Here is a 17,198-nt window from a genome sequence, read left to right on the forward strand (position 1 = left end):
ATTTCCCATTATTGGTCATTTAAGTCTCAGAGCTAGTGTGTCATGGAAGAGGGATAGTTTCCTCAATAAACACTGTGCTTTTTATCTTTCGAAAGAACACATTTGTTTAAAATGTCACGGCAGGCAATAAAAGATGACTTAATACATAACAAATAAATGTCATGTCAAAATCACCCGTTTCATTACAGAAAAGATGACTTTACAGTCTAAGGTCCCCGACTAGTTTAGGTGGCCATCACTGCACAGTTATACTGCGTGTGGTTGGATTTGTTTCCCTTCCTTCTCAATGATATGTATCCACTTAAGCACTGTGGACGTCACAGTGTGTTCGGAGCAGCTTGTAACAACAAAGAGACTGCACGTTGAATTTTCATGAGTTCAGCCACGGTCTTTATTCCCAAATGTGATTGATCCACTGTGTACTCTGGCAACATTTCGAGTTCAGTAGTGGTTGTAAACGGTTACGTTTAAAATCTGTAAGTTATGGAGGGACACACTTGTGTGCTTTGTGTTTTTCTTTGGGTCAAGGTGGAGCCCCCGTGTAATTGGTGGACTGTCTATCACCCTAAACCTCAAAGGTTTAATTGATTTAAGGCGAGGCAATAATAGGAGTCCCATATCACAAAGCCTGTATAGAACTTGTCATGAAATACGGCGTTGTGGAGCCAATCATTTATGATCCTATTTTGGTTGAGGGTCCCTGTAGATTTTTCCGTAACATTCACATCAGACTCCCACACTGTTATTCGTGCAATCCAACACTTTGTTCAGCCTAAATCAGAATCTTATAGGAGTTTAATGTCGTACTATGTAGGTCCCACTGGAACATATTTAAAAATGATGGGCATAAATTTCACTAAGTTCAGATTTTATTGCAGAGTTGGTCCTACTGGATAGAAAAGCTGGATTCACAAGGGGATTTTTTTGTACTGAAAAGTATAAAAACATTGGTCTTAGGTTGGCTGTTTCTTCCATTGTAATGCAAGGTGGTGACAGTTGTCTAGGGAGATGTGTTGTTAAAACTCTCTGGCTGTGTGGCGTTGTGTTGTATGTGCCTGCCATCTATTGGACTTATATGAAACACCACTTTGCAAATTCCCTTAAAAGCACTGCATGTGAGCACACTTTGACACAGGTGAAATATGTTTGACAAATTCATATCAGCGGCGATAGTTAGTGGTAGTTTGTTAACGGTTTATTCAAATTTATAGCATAAGATAGGGCACGAGCCAATTTTGCAATAAATGTGCGTGAACACGGAGCTCATCTTCTCACCTTCCCACATTCAAAAGATAAAAGTGTATCTTTGCGAACATGAAATTTACTGTGGAGATGAGGACCTCATGGAAAACCACAGCAGGCTGGTAGTGCCCATCTAAAAGAAGCATTTTTGTGTTTATGGTAATGAGGAACAGTGGTTTGTAAAATAGAGGAAAAAAATAAATACCCCCAAATTTATTAAAAGAACTCACTTATATCCTATAACATGTGTTGCGGTGGGAGCCGGGGTAGGACGCCAGGAAAAAGAGGGAGTGGGTGAGTGCAGGAGTCGGCCGAGCACGTGCCTCCTGAGGTCCTCTGGTCTCTGTCTGGATCAGTCCTCCTCACCAACCCCTGGGCTAGACTCCCATCAGCCCCATACCCTGTCTACTCTGGGCCAGACACCACCATGACCGCTTGTATTGAGAGGCCTGACCACCATTGTGCCACAGAAGAGTACACAAACAAACAGTGCAGACACACACAGGTCTGCTCCCTGCCATTACGTCGACTCATCAAGCCCACTCGGCTTAGTCATACCATAGGCTTCCAGTGCAAGCAGCTCCCTCTTGGCTTTGGATGGAGAATCTGGCAGTAGATATTTGCTCATTTGTCCCCACACATGTATGTGGTTTGGTAACGCTGCTAGGGACTGCTGCCCCAGCCTTTCTAACTGTCCAGATTCAGAGCCAGCCAGGCCTTTCCTGGGTAATGTCCTCCCACACAGTCTGGCTATATGGCTTTTTCGTTGCTCATATTCAGCTGTTAATGTCCCTACAACGTTGTTCTGCGGATTTCGGTATGCAGCATGGATGAGCCAAATATGTACGCATTGTTCTGACATGCCGCTCAGAGCCAATTCAAAGTGTTTGTTTCAACTAGGGACACTTTCTCTCATCTGAGTCAGTGATAAACCAGTACAGATTTAAGATTATGGACAATGTACACATTTTTTTTGTTTTTATTTCTTTTAACTTCTTCAAAGAGAAGTGGCCTTAAAATGGATGCTCCTCTTTCTTCTGATTAGCATAGAAGTTGACAGATATACAGGTGAAACAAATGCCAGGATTTCCACCAAATGTGGACAGAGGATCGGTCTCAGCCCAGAACAGACCCCATTAACCTCTGGTACAGATCCGGTGATCCAGGGTTTTTTCCTCACTTTCATTAACATAGGGGTGGTTCTTTTTCACATTATATTAATTTCCCATTATGTGTTGTTTGATATTGGATTAGGCTTGATTGGATTAAAGGGGACTGTTGGACCTTGGCAGAGGTATGCACTCTACTAAGTGCAACTCTCTTCTCTTGAATTGCATTAGAAACATTTGAAAGCATGAACCATATCAAACATTGGCTGACAGTGTTTTTTTCCTCTCCACACACACACACACACACACACACACACACACACCGCATTTCTTCCCTCTTTTCATGTCGACCACAAGGCTGACCTGCTGGCCTCTATTTCCTCTGAAGAGGATATCCCCCTTCAGCAGAGCCTTAAAATCCATCACGGCAGACGACTGGAGATCCTGATGTATGCGCCCTCTCCTCCATTGTCTTTGAAGCGTTGGGAGGCTTTGGCTGGTCCCGGCCACAGTGATGATTACAGTCTCACAGTTAGGCCGTTACTGACGTGCTCAGCTCACTTTCAGCCTGATATCCCCCCCCCACCCATGTCTGATGGAGAGAGGAGTTCCGGTTCACTGATGAAGGTAATTAGGAATGTGGTTGCTTGTACCAATCCCCATGGTCTTTAACTTTTGTTGCCACCTTAGTCGCACTACTGAAAATAGAATTTTCTGAAAATATTACCTCCTCAGAATAACAGAAAGACCATGAGTGAAACCCACAGTCATTGTGTGTATATGCATGCAGAGGGCATCTCAAGCAGAAGCGAATGGACGTCAGAACTCAGCTGAGGTTATTCTGGGGACAAGCTGTCAATATACGTCTTTACTGCCCCTCACCAGATATCATTGGGTGCAAAATAAACACCATGTTCCAAATGTCCACTGTGGAAATTGACTTTCCACTGACTGCCATGAATAAAACTAGACTGGCTAAGATAGGTCTATTTGCATGTCTCTGTTTGTTAGCTAATATTGACAGGTGCAAATTATCATCATCATGTTTCCTGTCATTGAGTTATGACTTCATTCGGAATATTGCAAGTCATGATGATGTTTTCATGACCAGGATGCCAAGGAAAGTTCCACTAAATTACTAATGTGATGAAAACATATTTTTACATATGTTTACATTTAAAAGGAACATCTGTTCGCTATTCTGTGAGACACTATAACTCATTAGCAAAAGGAAGTATGCATGCAATGGACAATCGATTTTTTGAGTTCTTGAGAGTATTAGTTAATAAAATCTACACTCACAATTGAGTTTACTACATAGAAAATCAGGGATTTTGGACTCATCCCTGGATTCATGAACAACTGTATTAATTGATAGCTAGTCCTTGATTTTTCATTTGTTTCTTGAAATTAGTGAAACATAGTAAAAAGTCTGTTTAAAGTAGAGACAAACTATACATCTATATGTCAAAATAGACATTGGAACGTGTTTTGTAAGACAGATTCCCATGCCCACTTTAAGATGGAAGGATTTTGTCAAAAGGGAGAGGGATCAAAAACAGTTAGAACAATTACAATGACAGATCTGATTCAGCCAAATAAGGTTTAAATTACTAAGTAAGTATTTACATTTGATCAACTGCAGCCTTCTAACATGGAGTGAGCCGAAAGACCATTAAAAGTCTCCAGACAGTTTTAGCTATGCAGAGGTGACATTTTTCTGTTCATATGGCTTGTAAAATGTACATAAATCAAATATAAGTATCTCCTTAAGCCCATTAGTGTAAATTCAGTAAGAAATTCAAACGATGGTCTTTAAATGTTTCTGGGAGGAAATGCAAAAACAAATACTGTAACTAAAATAGTGTTTATTCCATAGAAAAAAAAAAAAAAACCTCATCCAATGCATACAGTAAGAAAGGAAAAGTGAATGTTACAAAGACAAAGGCGTATAATGTCATGAAAAGAATATTGTTGAATCATCATATCCTTTGATGACCTTTCTAAATGCATGCACTTTCAATTTAAAAACGTTCTGGACATCTGAATTCTTAAAGATGTTTCTGTAACACAAAGTGTCTCCATGTTCAGCTCCATTATGCCAGATGCACAGGAGTGCACATCAGGTTGAGCTTGTCATCAAAACAAAGTGTAACACTCTCATCACAAGCAGCTCGTAGCCTTCCATCTCAGAAACTGTCAAGAGTAATCAAACACGACATTAAAACCCCGAAACTGATTCATGCACTGATGTAACAAAACCAATGTGTGCAGTGTTGACAATGGATGTCTTAATACACGTGTTCAAATTTGTCATCCATCTCTCAGAACCAGAACTCAGAGACAAAGACATGAACGTTGATGATGTTCTGGCCGGAGTCGCCTTGATTTGTCAGGTTGCGCATGGACAGTCTCAGTACTGTAGTCAGTGGACCAATCAGAGGCTTCACCTGGCGAACAACACCTGAAGGAGACAAAAAGGAAGAACAATATCAGTAACAATATAAACCGACAACAGCATTATAGATTCTTTGTGGTATGATACATACACCATGTACCACAAAAATCCGACTGTTGGATGTTGTCAGTACGATACAGCCACATTATTGTACTACACATATATATATAATATACATGTGTTGATTTCTTCAGAAACGCATTAACTAAAAGAGAAGTTAAGTACTCAGTATTAAAGCTTTCGTCTAATATGTCTTTCATTTGGGTTTGATTTTTAAAAGTGCGATATGTAGCAACTGGCCACCTGTCAAATTCATACAATTCAATTCAACACAATTAAAGGGCAGCATATCAGCAGCATTACCGCTAACTGCTGTTAACTGTAGCTGCCACTCGGGGACATGGGGAGTGTTAGTATTTGGACCAGGATGGCTGGGGCTAGCTGGTTAGCATGCTTACTTCTGTAGATCTCTGCAGCACAATACAAAGACATCATAATGTCAAAACTTCTGCTTCTTCACATTTCTATAGACAATCTTAATTAATTTTTTTAATGGTTCAACAAAATCTTACATATTGCGCATTTAGTGTTTGTTCTACAATGTTTTCTCATCTACTGCTGTGATATCTAGCAGTATGTACAGTATATTCATGGTTTCAAATGCTGAGGTTTCAGAAATCCTGCTGCCACCCCAATACATCTGAATTCACTGGAATTTTGTTTGTGGTGCTCAGTGCATTGAAAAATTTACATCTGTTATTCAATTCTTTCAAAAAAAAAAAAAAAAAAAAAGTCAGGCTGTCTGAACCACACGTGTTTTGCATGCGTTCTTGAGTTGTCTGCCTCAGCTCAGTCAATTTTTTTTTTTTTTTTACATATTCTCCTTTTTTATTCAGTACAGCTGTCTACATCAGTTGTGTAATTCTTTGCACTTATAAACCCAAAGCAAATTTGGGGAACTGTTTTTTTGTGTGGCAGAACACATCCAGAGTAAAAACAGACAGAGGACTTGAACCCGTTACGATGCTGATGTGCTGCTTTCGCTAGATGTTATCATGTGGATGATCGACAGACATGACCATCAGCAGTTTTCATAGAGACTACTTCTTTGGTAGAAAATAGTTCCAATGAATACTGACCCAATCAGTCTCTTGAGGCAATTTTTTTTTTGTTTTTTGTTTTTTCCCCACGGGGGCTAGGGATTGAAAGGGTAAAAGAAAATAAGACCATCTCCCCAAAAAGTCTTTCACCTCCCCAATTCACTTATACAAATTACCTGTCATCAGGTGTGTCGTAATACAGTATCAGCTGGTACATTTGGATGAGTAACCCAATGAAGATTGTGGTTGACAAGCTAACCAAAGTCTTGTGATGTCAAATCTGTCCATGACAATTTGAATGTAAAGGTAGGGAAGGGGATTCTGGACAAAGACAGTAGATTGTTGAGTCGCATTCCCAGACAAGACATGACAAGACAAGACAAGACAAGACAGGGCAAGTTCAGGACAAGACAGGACTTTATAAATCCTGAAGAAAATTCCTGTGCCAGAGATTGCTCTGAAGAAATACAGTAACAAAGCTGGCAGACGCTGATATTCCCAGGTCCTGCTTAGCTTGTGAGATCATATAAAACGGGACATGTTCAGGGTAGCGTGGCCATTAGTCAAGGTCGTCAAATACCAATGCTCTGGGTTGGTATACCAGCCAAATGTCCCAAAGTGTTTGCATTTGACAACCCGGTAAATAGACTCAACAGTCAACTATCTTACTTCAGAACTGCCTTCCCAACCTTTAATCCCTCCTTCCCACCGTCCACCCTCTGTATGGATGGGAGCAACCTTCTTTCATGGTAAGGCAGATGGGAAAACTGCAACAGAGCATTACTGAATGCCCGTGGAATCCATTGGGTGCTCTTTTTAAGTGAACATGCGATTACAGGGAGAAAAAAATGCCAGTGTTTATACAGGCTGTCAGCAGGCCTTTTCTCTGCAGAGAACTGGTGACATTTCAGCTCTGGCCTGTTTGAACAGCCATCGGCAGAGTGCAGTCAGACAGCACAATCACCCCACAGTCCTCCTATCACACCTTCAACCATCCTCTTTCTTTTTCTCGTGCACTCCTCTTGCGCTTTTCTTATTCGTGCCTGAGTCAGTTAACGTGTTCAAGCTTTTTCGTATGATGACTCAAGGGTTTAACTTAACATAGATCAATGTGACGGCAGATCACTCCCTTCATTGGTCTGAATTACGAGTGTCTCATCTGTGGAACGTCTGTGGAACTAAGAAAGCAGTAAAAACCCATTTGGTCATTGTTCACCACAGGACAAACGATGATCCATTATGCGCCATCCGCTGTGTCCTTTGGGATACTGGCATTGTATGATGGCAGATCCCCTCACCCACGCGTTCGCCTTCTTCTTTTCCTCCCCTCTCCTCCTTCCCTGAGGGGGCCGGGTGTTTGTGGCACCATCACTATGGCCCACAAGGGTAAATGAGTCCCATGTGTTTGATGGAGGGGAGCAGTCGCAGTCACGCGATACAGCCATGGAGGCATTCCTCTAGGAATCCATCTTTAACTCTGGGAGGGGCAAGCATTAGGAGCTTGAACTGCTGTCTCCCTCTCTCTGTCACTCTCTTTTGCTCTCTCGTCCGTCCACGAGTCGGATCTGTGGGCACACAACAGATTCCAGCAGATTCTGGCGATAAGCACTTGGAGGAGTGTGGAATGGGGCCCACTTCTACCAGGGTTGCCCCTTTGTTTTGGTGTTTTGGGACTCTGTTGCGTAGTGACACACGATGGAAGGGAGCAGGGACTAAGGTTTTATTGTTTCCAAAGCGTCAGCGCCATCAAAAAGAGCTAACCTTTGCTTAAACTGAACAACAGCCACAACATTAAGAGAATAACTGACATGGAAAAAGAGTTGAATTTTGTTTTGGGTCTGAAATTTTTTTTCAGATTTAAGGCAATCGAGACGGCAAAGAACTCTGACTGGACCAATGAAAACTCAAAGTTCAGCAGGTTCATGAATTGTCCGTGTATAAAACAAGTTCAAAAGCTTCAGTTGTGGGTTGAGCAGCCACACAATGAAGATGAGCAAGATATCATTATGAGCACAATATGGACCACCACAAAGACAAATGGGTTTCAGTCCACATTTTTTTTTAATTGCACTCAGTGTGGCCTTTAGCTAAAAAAGGACCATAATGAGGGTCAACTGAGGGTAAGTTATTTTCTATGAAACAAAGCTAAACAGTCTTACTACATTAATAAACAGACACACATCATGTCTAAAGTAAAAATTCAGTCAGGACATCTAAATAGTGCAATATGTGGAATGTGTCTGAGGCCAATTAGTGTTTTGTATATTTGTTTGTGGTCTAATTAGCACATGCAGACGGAACGACTGCACTCGGAACTAGAGTTTCGTTGCAGTGCCCAATGTTTTCTCTAAATCCACAGATTTCCTCTGAGCTAACTGTTAATGGTTGAAACTTAACACGAAACATAAATTAATTAAATTAAATTAAATAAATAAACACACATTTTCTCACCTTATATTTTTGAATCCGGCACATTATGGGAGTTAGAACAAACCAAGGACTGAATCCTAAAGCTAGGGTTGGTAAGGTTGAAGAAACCAGATAGAGCAAGCAAAATTCTGAAAGGATCCAACTGACTGACACTCACACACACGAGCAACACACAAGAACATGAGCTACCTAAATTATATGTGAACAGCTACTTAGCTACCTTCAACAAGCTAGCTTGTTAGTACTCATTGCTGTCAAGCTAGCATGTTAGTATTGGGTAAGTTATCTGCCGTTCTCATGTGACTAGCATGCTAATAGCTGTAACAATATATCTGCTGAGCCTTGTGAAACACGTGCACGTGTAGTGAAATCATTTCAATCAGGCTTGAATAAAAGATTGGATGGGCTTATTTTTTTTTTTTAATTTGTGTTATGTTTGTCATGCATTTGATTAATAGTTTGTTGTTGGGATGTAAAGATAATTTCTACAAACACAACAAAATATTTTTTTTAAAATATATCAACAAGGAGAGATGTATCACATTTTCGGTCGTGATTTGTTTTTTTCAACTTTCAGGCCTTGGTAATTCTTTCTTGCACAACCTTGAGGGCCAGAAAAAAAATGAATTATAGCAATACGGGCTCATGTGCCCAATTCTTCACAAAGGACCTTGATATTAAAGTCAGTGTGCGTGACCATGGTGACTCTGTGTTTCCATAAGCTTCCCATCAAAAGCACAGTGGTATCCTCAATGAGCGGAAAGCATCAGCTAACAGCTGGGCCTCAGCATACTCACAGTGAACCTGAGGTGAAACCACAACCGCATACTCATCTTTAACATTTCATCCAGGCTGTAAGGCAAAAATCCAACAGCCACAAAACAGGTTGACTTTGATTGGCTACCATACCACCTGAGATTCACATAAATAAACACTGGGATGTTTTTCTAAAAGAGCAATTTGCCCTATGACTGGGTTGCAAGGTCATGTCATCTGAGGCCTGAAGCCCCCAAGCAGGAGATCAAGTTGTAGCGCTGGAGAGGCTTGTGGTGTCATTCCATCTCACTGAGGTATCTGCCACAGGGTGCAGAGGTGACTATGCTGGCTTGAAGCGCCACCATCAAACAAACAGCTGTGCAATCTGTCCGTTCTCCAGAACATTCCGCCACACCATAAAGTAGACCCTTAAGTAGAAAATAGCCTTGAGTAAATGCTCACGAGTAGCAGAGACACTGCTACCAGTGTGCATTTATTTAGGCATTTGTCATCCTTCATGGCCAGGACGGCTGCAATATTGAAGGGTTACATGTAAACAGTACAATTTCGGGGTTTTCTGGTTTCTACAACTCAGCGAGGAAGTGTATGACAAAATCCAAAATGAACGGGTTTAACACCAGAGACAAATGAAAAATATGCATTGGCCTCACCACAGTATTGTATAATGACACACTGGTTGTGGCGCTATGCATGCTCACTACAGGGGAACCGTTGGAGAATATCCAGGTGGTGTACAAAGTTCCAGTATGCAAAGAGGGTACTGGAGGACATTCTTCACCATCATTATGGCTCTAACTATGGTATGTTTTGTATCTTACCATATCGCTGATGTACAGCTGAGCAATGCTGGCAGCAATGTAAACACAGCAAATACTGTTTTCTTAGTCAAAAGATCCTTTTTCTTTACTGCTTTCCTCCAAAAGGTCCATAAAAGCTAGGAGGCATGCCAAAGCAACTGCTAACTAGCTCCCTTGTTACCCCATTAGCAACGCAACCAATTTCAGTTTTGATAACCCGTCAGCATGGCTAAAATATAATCCCTTCAAATTGCCAACACAACCCACTGTATGAGGACAAAGTGCACAGGCCCCTCGGGGACCGGATCTGGTGTTTACAGCCTGGTCACTGGTACGTAGATGACCAGTCAGGTCAGGCTGTCCAAACACAACTCTGACCACTCCAAAGAGGGGGTGGGAGCCCTGCCCACCCCAGCTCTGAAAGGCCAGCGTATGTGGCTTGATATTTTAAGGTCAATTAACAGCAAGTCATAGCTACAGATCTCTCAAATGACCCATGGGTCATTGTTGGACCGTGTCACTCGCTGGGTAGTGACATCATTGCGAAGTAGCCTTAGGGAATCGGTTTGTTCTTTTCTTGGACTTTCTGTTTTAGCAGTTGTGGGCCGGAGCAGCTGAGATGACATAACACGCACCATTATCATAACCACAACCTTTGCACTATATTACAAGTGACCTTTCAAAGCTAAGGCCCACAACAAAGGAGCAGAAAATAGGCTGGACAGTGTCGATTAAATGCAGAGGATTTGAGATGAATACCTGCTCTGTTTGCATTTTAATTTAGGATTTCTTTTATTATTTTCTCCATCCATGTCATAAATCGGAAAAAGTACGCAGCATCTTGATAAGCTGTTTAAGTACTTCACTATCTCCCTTGGCATGTTTATACACGAGCATTAATTTTGTGAAGTGAGCCTCGTGAACTCACCTAAACAAAGTTACATTTTCTTAAAATCACAGTGCCAGACAGCAAAGAGTAATGAGGAGTATATATCAAATGGCTCACCAGACCGGGCGAGATAAGTGTAAGTGATGAAATATTACGGCAGTTTTATTGCAAGTAATATGTATTATATGAGTACATACCAGTGTGTGTTACGACTGTGTGTATGGTATGTCTCGGCGAGCGTGACATATCTGCACCACTATCTGTTCATCAGTACATTGATGGTGGAGGACCACCCTATGGGGGTTTTTGGGTGGAGAGGACCCTGTTTTGATTAGCTGTACTGTACTAATCTCTTGCGGGACAAGCAAGGATTCCTCATGGGCTCGGTGCACTCTGGTGGGCCTGCCGCTGCCAATGTCATGATTCATCCAAGTGACAGCCACTCAAACATGAGGAGCTGTTTGTCTGCTTATCTCCACTGCTGTCTTCAGCTCCTCACTAGCGCAGCCACAAGCCGGAGCCACAAGCACCACTGGCTCTGAAGTAGTCATATCTCACACAGTGAGCTCACATTCCACCAGCCACTGTGGACGGCTTCACGGATGACGACCATGACTACCTGCATAGAGACACACTGTCCACTTCCTCTTCCATTCATCTTACTGGCTGCCTTTCCACTGGCTGCCAGCACTGTGCCAATGGCAGTGTAGAAAGTATTTATTGTCTGCAGATGATATAAACCGCAAAGGCACATTTCCACCTGCATTTCAAAAATGAATGGAATTTCGCTGCAGTGTCTTAGGATTACAGTTTCCCCAGAGGATGGGTACAATTCATGAAAGGAAGATAGTTGCTCTCTAAACATAAATAAATAAGAAAAGTTAAGTCAGGCTGCAGTGATTAATGGAACAGTGAAATCCTTCCATGACAAATAAATTCTCATGAAGAGCAGTCATTTGGACACATCTAAGGCATGACTAAACATCTGCTGACTGTTTGATTCCAGAGTTGCTACTAATTCAATTCTGTTCGATTTCAACACATGGATACTGGTCAGCGAGCAGGCTCAGTCACGAAAAATTACAAGTCACAAATTTGTCTTGACACAAAGTTACAGATTTGCATGTTGCTTTTGTTAATTCCTTGTTTTGCAGGGTGGACAGGAAGAAATGTAATTTGGTGGTTTGTCACATATTTTCCCTGCATAAAACTCTCAGCAAGAATTAAAGGGGCTCCACGTAACAATTTGTCACAGTGTACTTGTATTAATCATTTTTTTTATTTTTATTTATTCATTTATTTATTTTTATTGCCTGCATGTGAGCGGATTGTAATGTGACATGAAAGACGAGACCTTCCCGTCTCTCTCGGTTACCGGTACAAGCCTGCAGACGACTTGATTAAGGTGGCAATATATAAAAGGCCACATGTCGTATTCGTACTCCCAAAAAATAGTGGGCAGCATATCCACAGAGTAACCATGAACTCTGGCTAACTGACGCTACCATTAGCTAGTGAGCTCAGTCAACAGTGCAGCTAGCGGATGTATTAACTGACTGCCAGGACTGTGCGTTCATTGCGCTGAGGAAGTGTTGGTGTTGTTTACCTCAGGGCTATCACCTCTTGAGGTACAAACTGGCCAGGGGCTAACTGGTTAGCATGCTAACTTCAGCAGATACTGTATCTCTGCGACACAATACATATTGTCTTTGATATTACACTAAATCTGTTATTTCTTCACATTCTTTTTGGATGTTTTACACCTCAAATTCTTAAGTAATGCACCTTTAATGCGGCTTGACTGTAGATTATGTTCTTGTTTTCGAGCACCTTGTCTCACTGCCTCCCTCCGCTCTGCTACAATTGAAGCTAAGGACAATAGAAGCTATCGCCAGTTTAGAACAGGAGTCCGTTTACATAGACTAATAGTCCGGCTTCACGCAGAACACAGAAGATCCACAGAGCTCCTTTAAGTAACCTCTAAAGCAAAGCTGAGAGACTGCACGCATGTTCAGAGCACTACACAAGCCTACGATACCCTCGGTGAGGAGTGTTCAAAGACAATATTGATCCCCACAATGATGTATGTCACTGACAGATATCAAACAGGGGAAACCAGCAGCAGTTTGTAAGAAGTTAGAGAGATAGCCCTAGAGTTGGCTTACAGTTCCAGCAGAGACCACTGTGTTTTCCAGTGTTTTCAAAGGGAGGGCTCATCCATCCACCTGCCGACTGCCAAAATCAATCATCTTACTCTCAGCCCTATTCAAACAACCTGCCCCTAATCACAAAGTGGATGTCGGCGTCAGAATGAGTAATGCATTCCTCCACTGTTTGTGTTTCCAAATATGCGCATGATGTGTCACAAATGTTGTCTTTGTCGTGAGGATCGCATGTATCACTTTGGGGGATCTGCTGTACATACCTGCAGGGATTTGTGTGGTCGCCAGTGTGCTACCGTGGTCGCCATGGGAATCTGTAAGTGTTGGATTGGTTCTGATCATGTTTTCCAAGCACCAAGGGCCTGCTCTGTTTGCACAGATGCATAAGGCTGTCAGGGTTGTCTTCCAGATGTGACAGTGGTGGGAAATCCAGTGATGGATGACCAAGAACTAGGAAAGAGTGGTGCAGCTCTTACACTATTTGGTGTACTGTCAGGCTATGTATGTGTACGTGTGTGTGTGTGTGTGTGTGTGTGTGTGTGTATGCGCGCATATGTGTGTGCAAACGCTGCGTGCCTGTGTGCAGCTGACTGGTTTTGAAATATTGAGTAGGAGAGCAGAACGGAAAGGAGTGTCAGCCAATCAAACCTTTTAAGAATCACTTTTTCACGTTAGCGACGGATTCTGGGGATTCCTAATTGCCTCTTTTGTCCCTTTCAAAAACACAAAAAGTGGCCAAAAATAATGGCCAAAGTTAGTTTGAGTTCACGCACTTGTTCATTAGTGGAGCCTCAATGTCTGCTACTCTTCACATCCCACCAAGCTGTAATACCACTGCTGGAGACACTGGAGATACTGGAAACTAAGCTTCCTTAAGTGACACGTCAGCGAGCCCTCACACAATGGTTACGCAACGGCAGCATCTGTGGGCCAAAGCACCAGCAGCACAACCCACTAAATAAAACCAAGAGGGCCTTCATCACACCGTGGACGCCACACTTCACAGCGAGCAGTCAGTGACCGAAGGCTCCAGTGCACAGGGCCTCAATTTGGATATGTGATGGGCAACTGGTGCTAACATGCAAGAGCTGCATCCAATAAGCATCCAAAGGGTTTGGGAGAGAAGTGGCTTCTCACAAACAGGCCTTTCATGTGGTCGTCAGTTTAAGTGCTCTAATGCTCGGCGAGACACTGAGGCCTAGCGTGGGGAAATGGAACAATACATTTAACCACATGAAGCAAAGCGCCCGGGATTACTTCTGCACATATTTTCTCTCTCTCGCTTTCCTCTTTCATTGAATCACAGTCTCTCACTTTGTCTTTCTCCCCTCCGCCGCTTTATTCCCTCTCCCTCCCTCGCACATACACTTACATACTTGCCCCTGCAAATGAGCACCACTATAAACAGGGAATTTTGTCCTAAATCCTCTTTATACACGCGCACGCAGACACATTCAGTAGACATCGCATTACAAAATAAGGCTTATCGCTCATGCAGAATTACACCATTATGCATTCCAACAAAAACATACCATTATAAGGGAGTACAATATAATTATAACTGCTTTAACTGTGAATTATGTGAATTGTTGCAGCTCTCTCTCATGTCTTTGTGTGGGTACGTGTGATAAGCATTCCTCTGTTCCTGCACAAGTGGACTAGAGAGCGTGTGCGCCCACAATCCGTCGACAGTCGCACACTCTCTTCCTCCCTCTCTCCCTTTCTTTCTGCAGAGACACATGTGCACACTGTGACACGCCATCCCTTCATCCATCAGCAAGGGAAAAAGAAGAAGAAGAAGAGGAAGACGGTGTCCTTCCACTACCACCCTGCCTGCATCTCAACCCAAAACCAAAACAAAAACACCTAGACGGGCCCAACAATGTGTCATCCTTGGGCCCACAACACCCTCATCCACCCGAGGCCAAGGCTCAGTTCAGCTCTCCTACAAGCATACAGCAGCCTTGGGTCACCACCAGACTAAAAGATGGGAATGGCTTCCACCCAAACATGTGTTGTTGTTACACGCCACTGGAGATGGTATCTGCTGCTCCTACTTGAACTAGCACGGGGCTTCTTTTTTTTTTTTTTTGCATGCTGGCGGTCGGCGAACAGGTAGTTATGATGAAGTGCTTGTCAACTGCAACCGCTCATGCATACGTTCACGTGAGCACACGCATGGATTTATGCACTCTCTTCCTGTACTTTCAGACCACCATAAGTTATTGTGGAAAATAATGATCTGCTTGGAATAAGCATAGCCGTAGATAAGTGAATTAAATGGTACTTTGTTTAACCACAAGACTGTGAAAATCGATGCCAAATATTTGGTGAGACAGAAACAGGCCTTCGTCTGTCTCAGAGAGCCACACAGAGGACAACTCTCCAAAGACACAGACACCAAGAGCCCCGCTGATGACGATGACAGCTACGCGATGCCACCACACTGCAAAGACCGTAACGGGACGTGTCAGATGCATTTATGTCAGTGCGTCCAGACATTCCTCATGGGATTCCTTTTTTTTGCCCCTTCTCAATGTGCACATGTGAGTTTGATTTGTAAAAACAGAAGAAAAAAAAAAGGCATCCATATTTCAAAATGAGAAATTAGGAAAGAAAAACCGCCTCCTTTGTCAAAAAAGAAAATGCAATTTCCAGTTACAGACGTTCTCGGTTGGTAGAGGCTGCGTGTTAGAGCTGCTATTGTCGAATATCGGCAGTAGGTTGGTTCATCATCACACAAAATCCCAGTACTCACCCACATACATTCCGTTCTCTACTCGCTTCGTGATGTCGAAGGCGTTCTCCACGTTGCCGTCCAGGATGTCAAACTTGACGTCGTAACTGCCTAAGTGATAGGACCCGTAAGCCGGCACCGTGGTTCTCAGGAAAACAATTTCTGTTGGAAGATAACAATTAGACACAAAAAGCTTCTGGAGCCTAAACCCTTATAATCACACTAGGATTGTGCCGCCAAGCTTATGCCAACTCTTTTCTTTTCTTCTCTTTTCTTTTTTTTTTCCTTTCCAAGAGTAGAACAATAAAATGGGAGATGGAACGGTCTGTTTATTGTATGCTGAGAAGGTCACAGGAAGGTTGACGCTTTTCGATACTGTTGTTCAACTGGAAGGCCTTGAGGCCTTAACACCCCGACTCAGAGCTTATGAGATATGACAAGAGCTTAACTCCCCGTGACGTTGACCATGAGTGTGTCTGAAACATGCACTGCGCGGCGGCCAATAGATGCTTGTCAGCTGTCACTGTCTGCGTGTGATTACGGCGGTTACTCGCATTCAACCAGCGTGGCGCTCACTGTCTGGTGCGGGCCAGCCAAGCTTGGACTGTATGGAGAGCGTCATGGAATAGCTAATTTTGGGGGTCAGAGGTAGTCATGTGGATTGTGACAACTGCAGGGAAACGTGCATGTACGTGAATAAAGTGAATAAAGTAGAGCGCAAGAGAAAAAACAAGGGGCTGTGGACCACATTGACACTAAAAAAACCACAAGTTATTACACTATCTTCAAATGTGTTGTTTCCAAAGATTTTAACAGGAGAAGCCTCAAATATGGTCCTCTGTGGGTCAGTGGAAATGCAGAGGGATTTCAAAGGACACATTTTAATTGATTTCATACGATAAGTCTTTTCTTCTTCTTCTTCTTTTTTTTTTTTTTTAAGCATAGGGCACTGAAGTGATGACATATTCTCGTAGGCTAGACCAGAAGATGGGAGGTTAGCAGAAAATAGGATTTTTGAGTTGGATTTTGGATTATTGAAGAAAATAAGACGGTCTTCAAAGATGAACACTACTTTTATGATTTCCAGCAGGGGTGAAAAAAGCTAACATGAGGCTGTAAATAACTTTACTACACTTTACTATGAATTGATCAGCTGCTGTAGAAGAAAACATGAAACATCTCTTAAACTTGTGTTGACCACAGACCTTATATCAGGCATTTAAGCAAAAGCCCATTTAAAACAGAAACCTTGTTTTTTTTAATTCTGCCCTCTACTGTGTTAAAGCAACATTCCAATATTTTGGTATAGACATTCATTTAGTTTCCTGCCAACTGTTAAATAAGGAGGTTGATACCCCTCTGTGTAGGGCAATGTTTCCCCCGAATTTCTGCACTCTATAAAGCTAAAGTGAAGCTAAACAGCTGTTGGCTAAAGTTTCATAATTACCCAACAAATATGAGAAGAATGGTATCAATCTTCTCATCTCAGTCAGTGAA

General features: G+C 42.4%; 1 protein-coding gene across 1 annotated transcript in view; it reads right to left on the bottom strand.

Moving 5' to 3' along the window:
* Positions 1-4,202: 4,202 nt before the first annotated feature.
* fbln1 (fibulin 1) overlaps positions 4,203-17,198 on the bottom strand; it is a 31,644-nt gene continuing 18,648 nt past the window's right edge. Inside the window, exons 16-17 of the mRNA XM_037108265.1 lie at positions 15,723-15,863; positions 4,203-4,815 (exon numbers count right to left, since the gene is read on the bottom strand). Coding sequence (XP_036964160.1) covers positions 4,676-4,815; positions 15,723-15,863 — 281 coding nt within the window. The 3' untranslated portion in view covers positions 4,203-4,675. The remainder of the gene's footprint in view (positions 4,816-15,722; positions 15,864-17,198) is intronic.

This window comes from Acanthopagrus latus, chromosome 8, assembly GCF_904848185.1.
Source record: "Acanthopagrus latus isolate v.2019 chromosome 8, fAcaLat1.1, whole genome shotgun sequence".
Lineage (NCBI taxonomy): Eukaryota > Metazoa > Chordata > Actinopteri > Spariformes > Sparidae > Acanthopagrus > Acanthopagrus latus.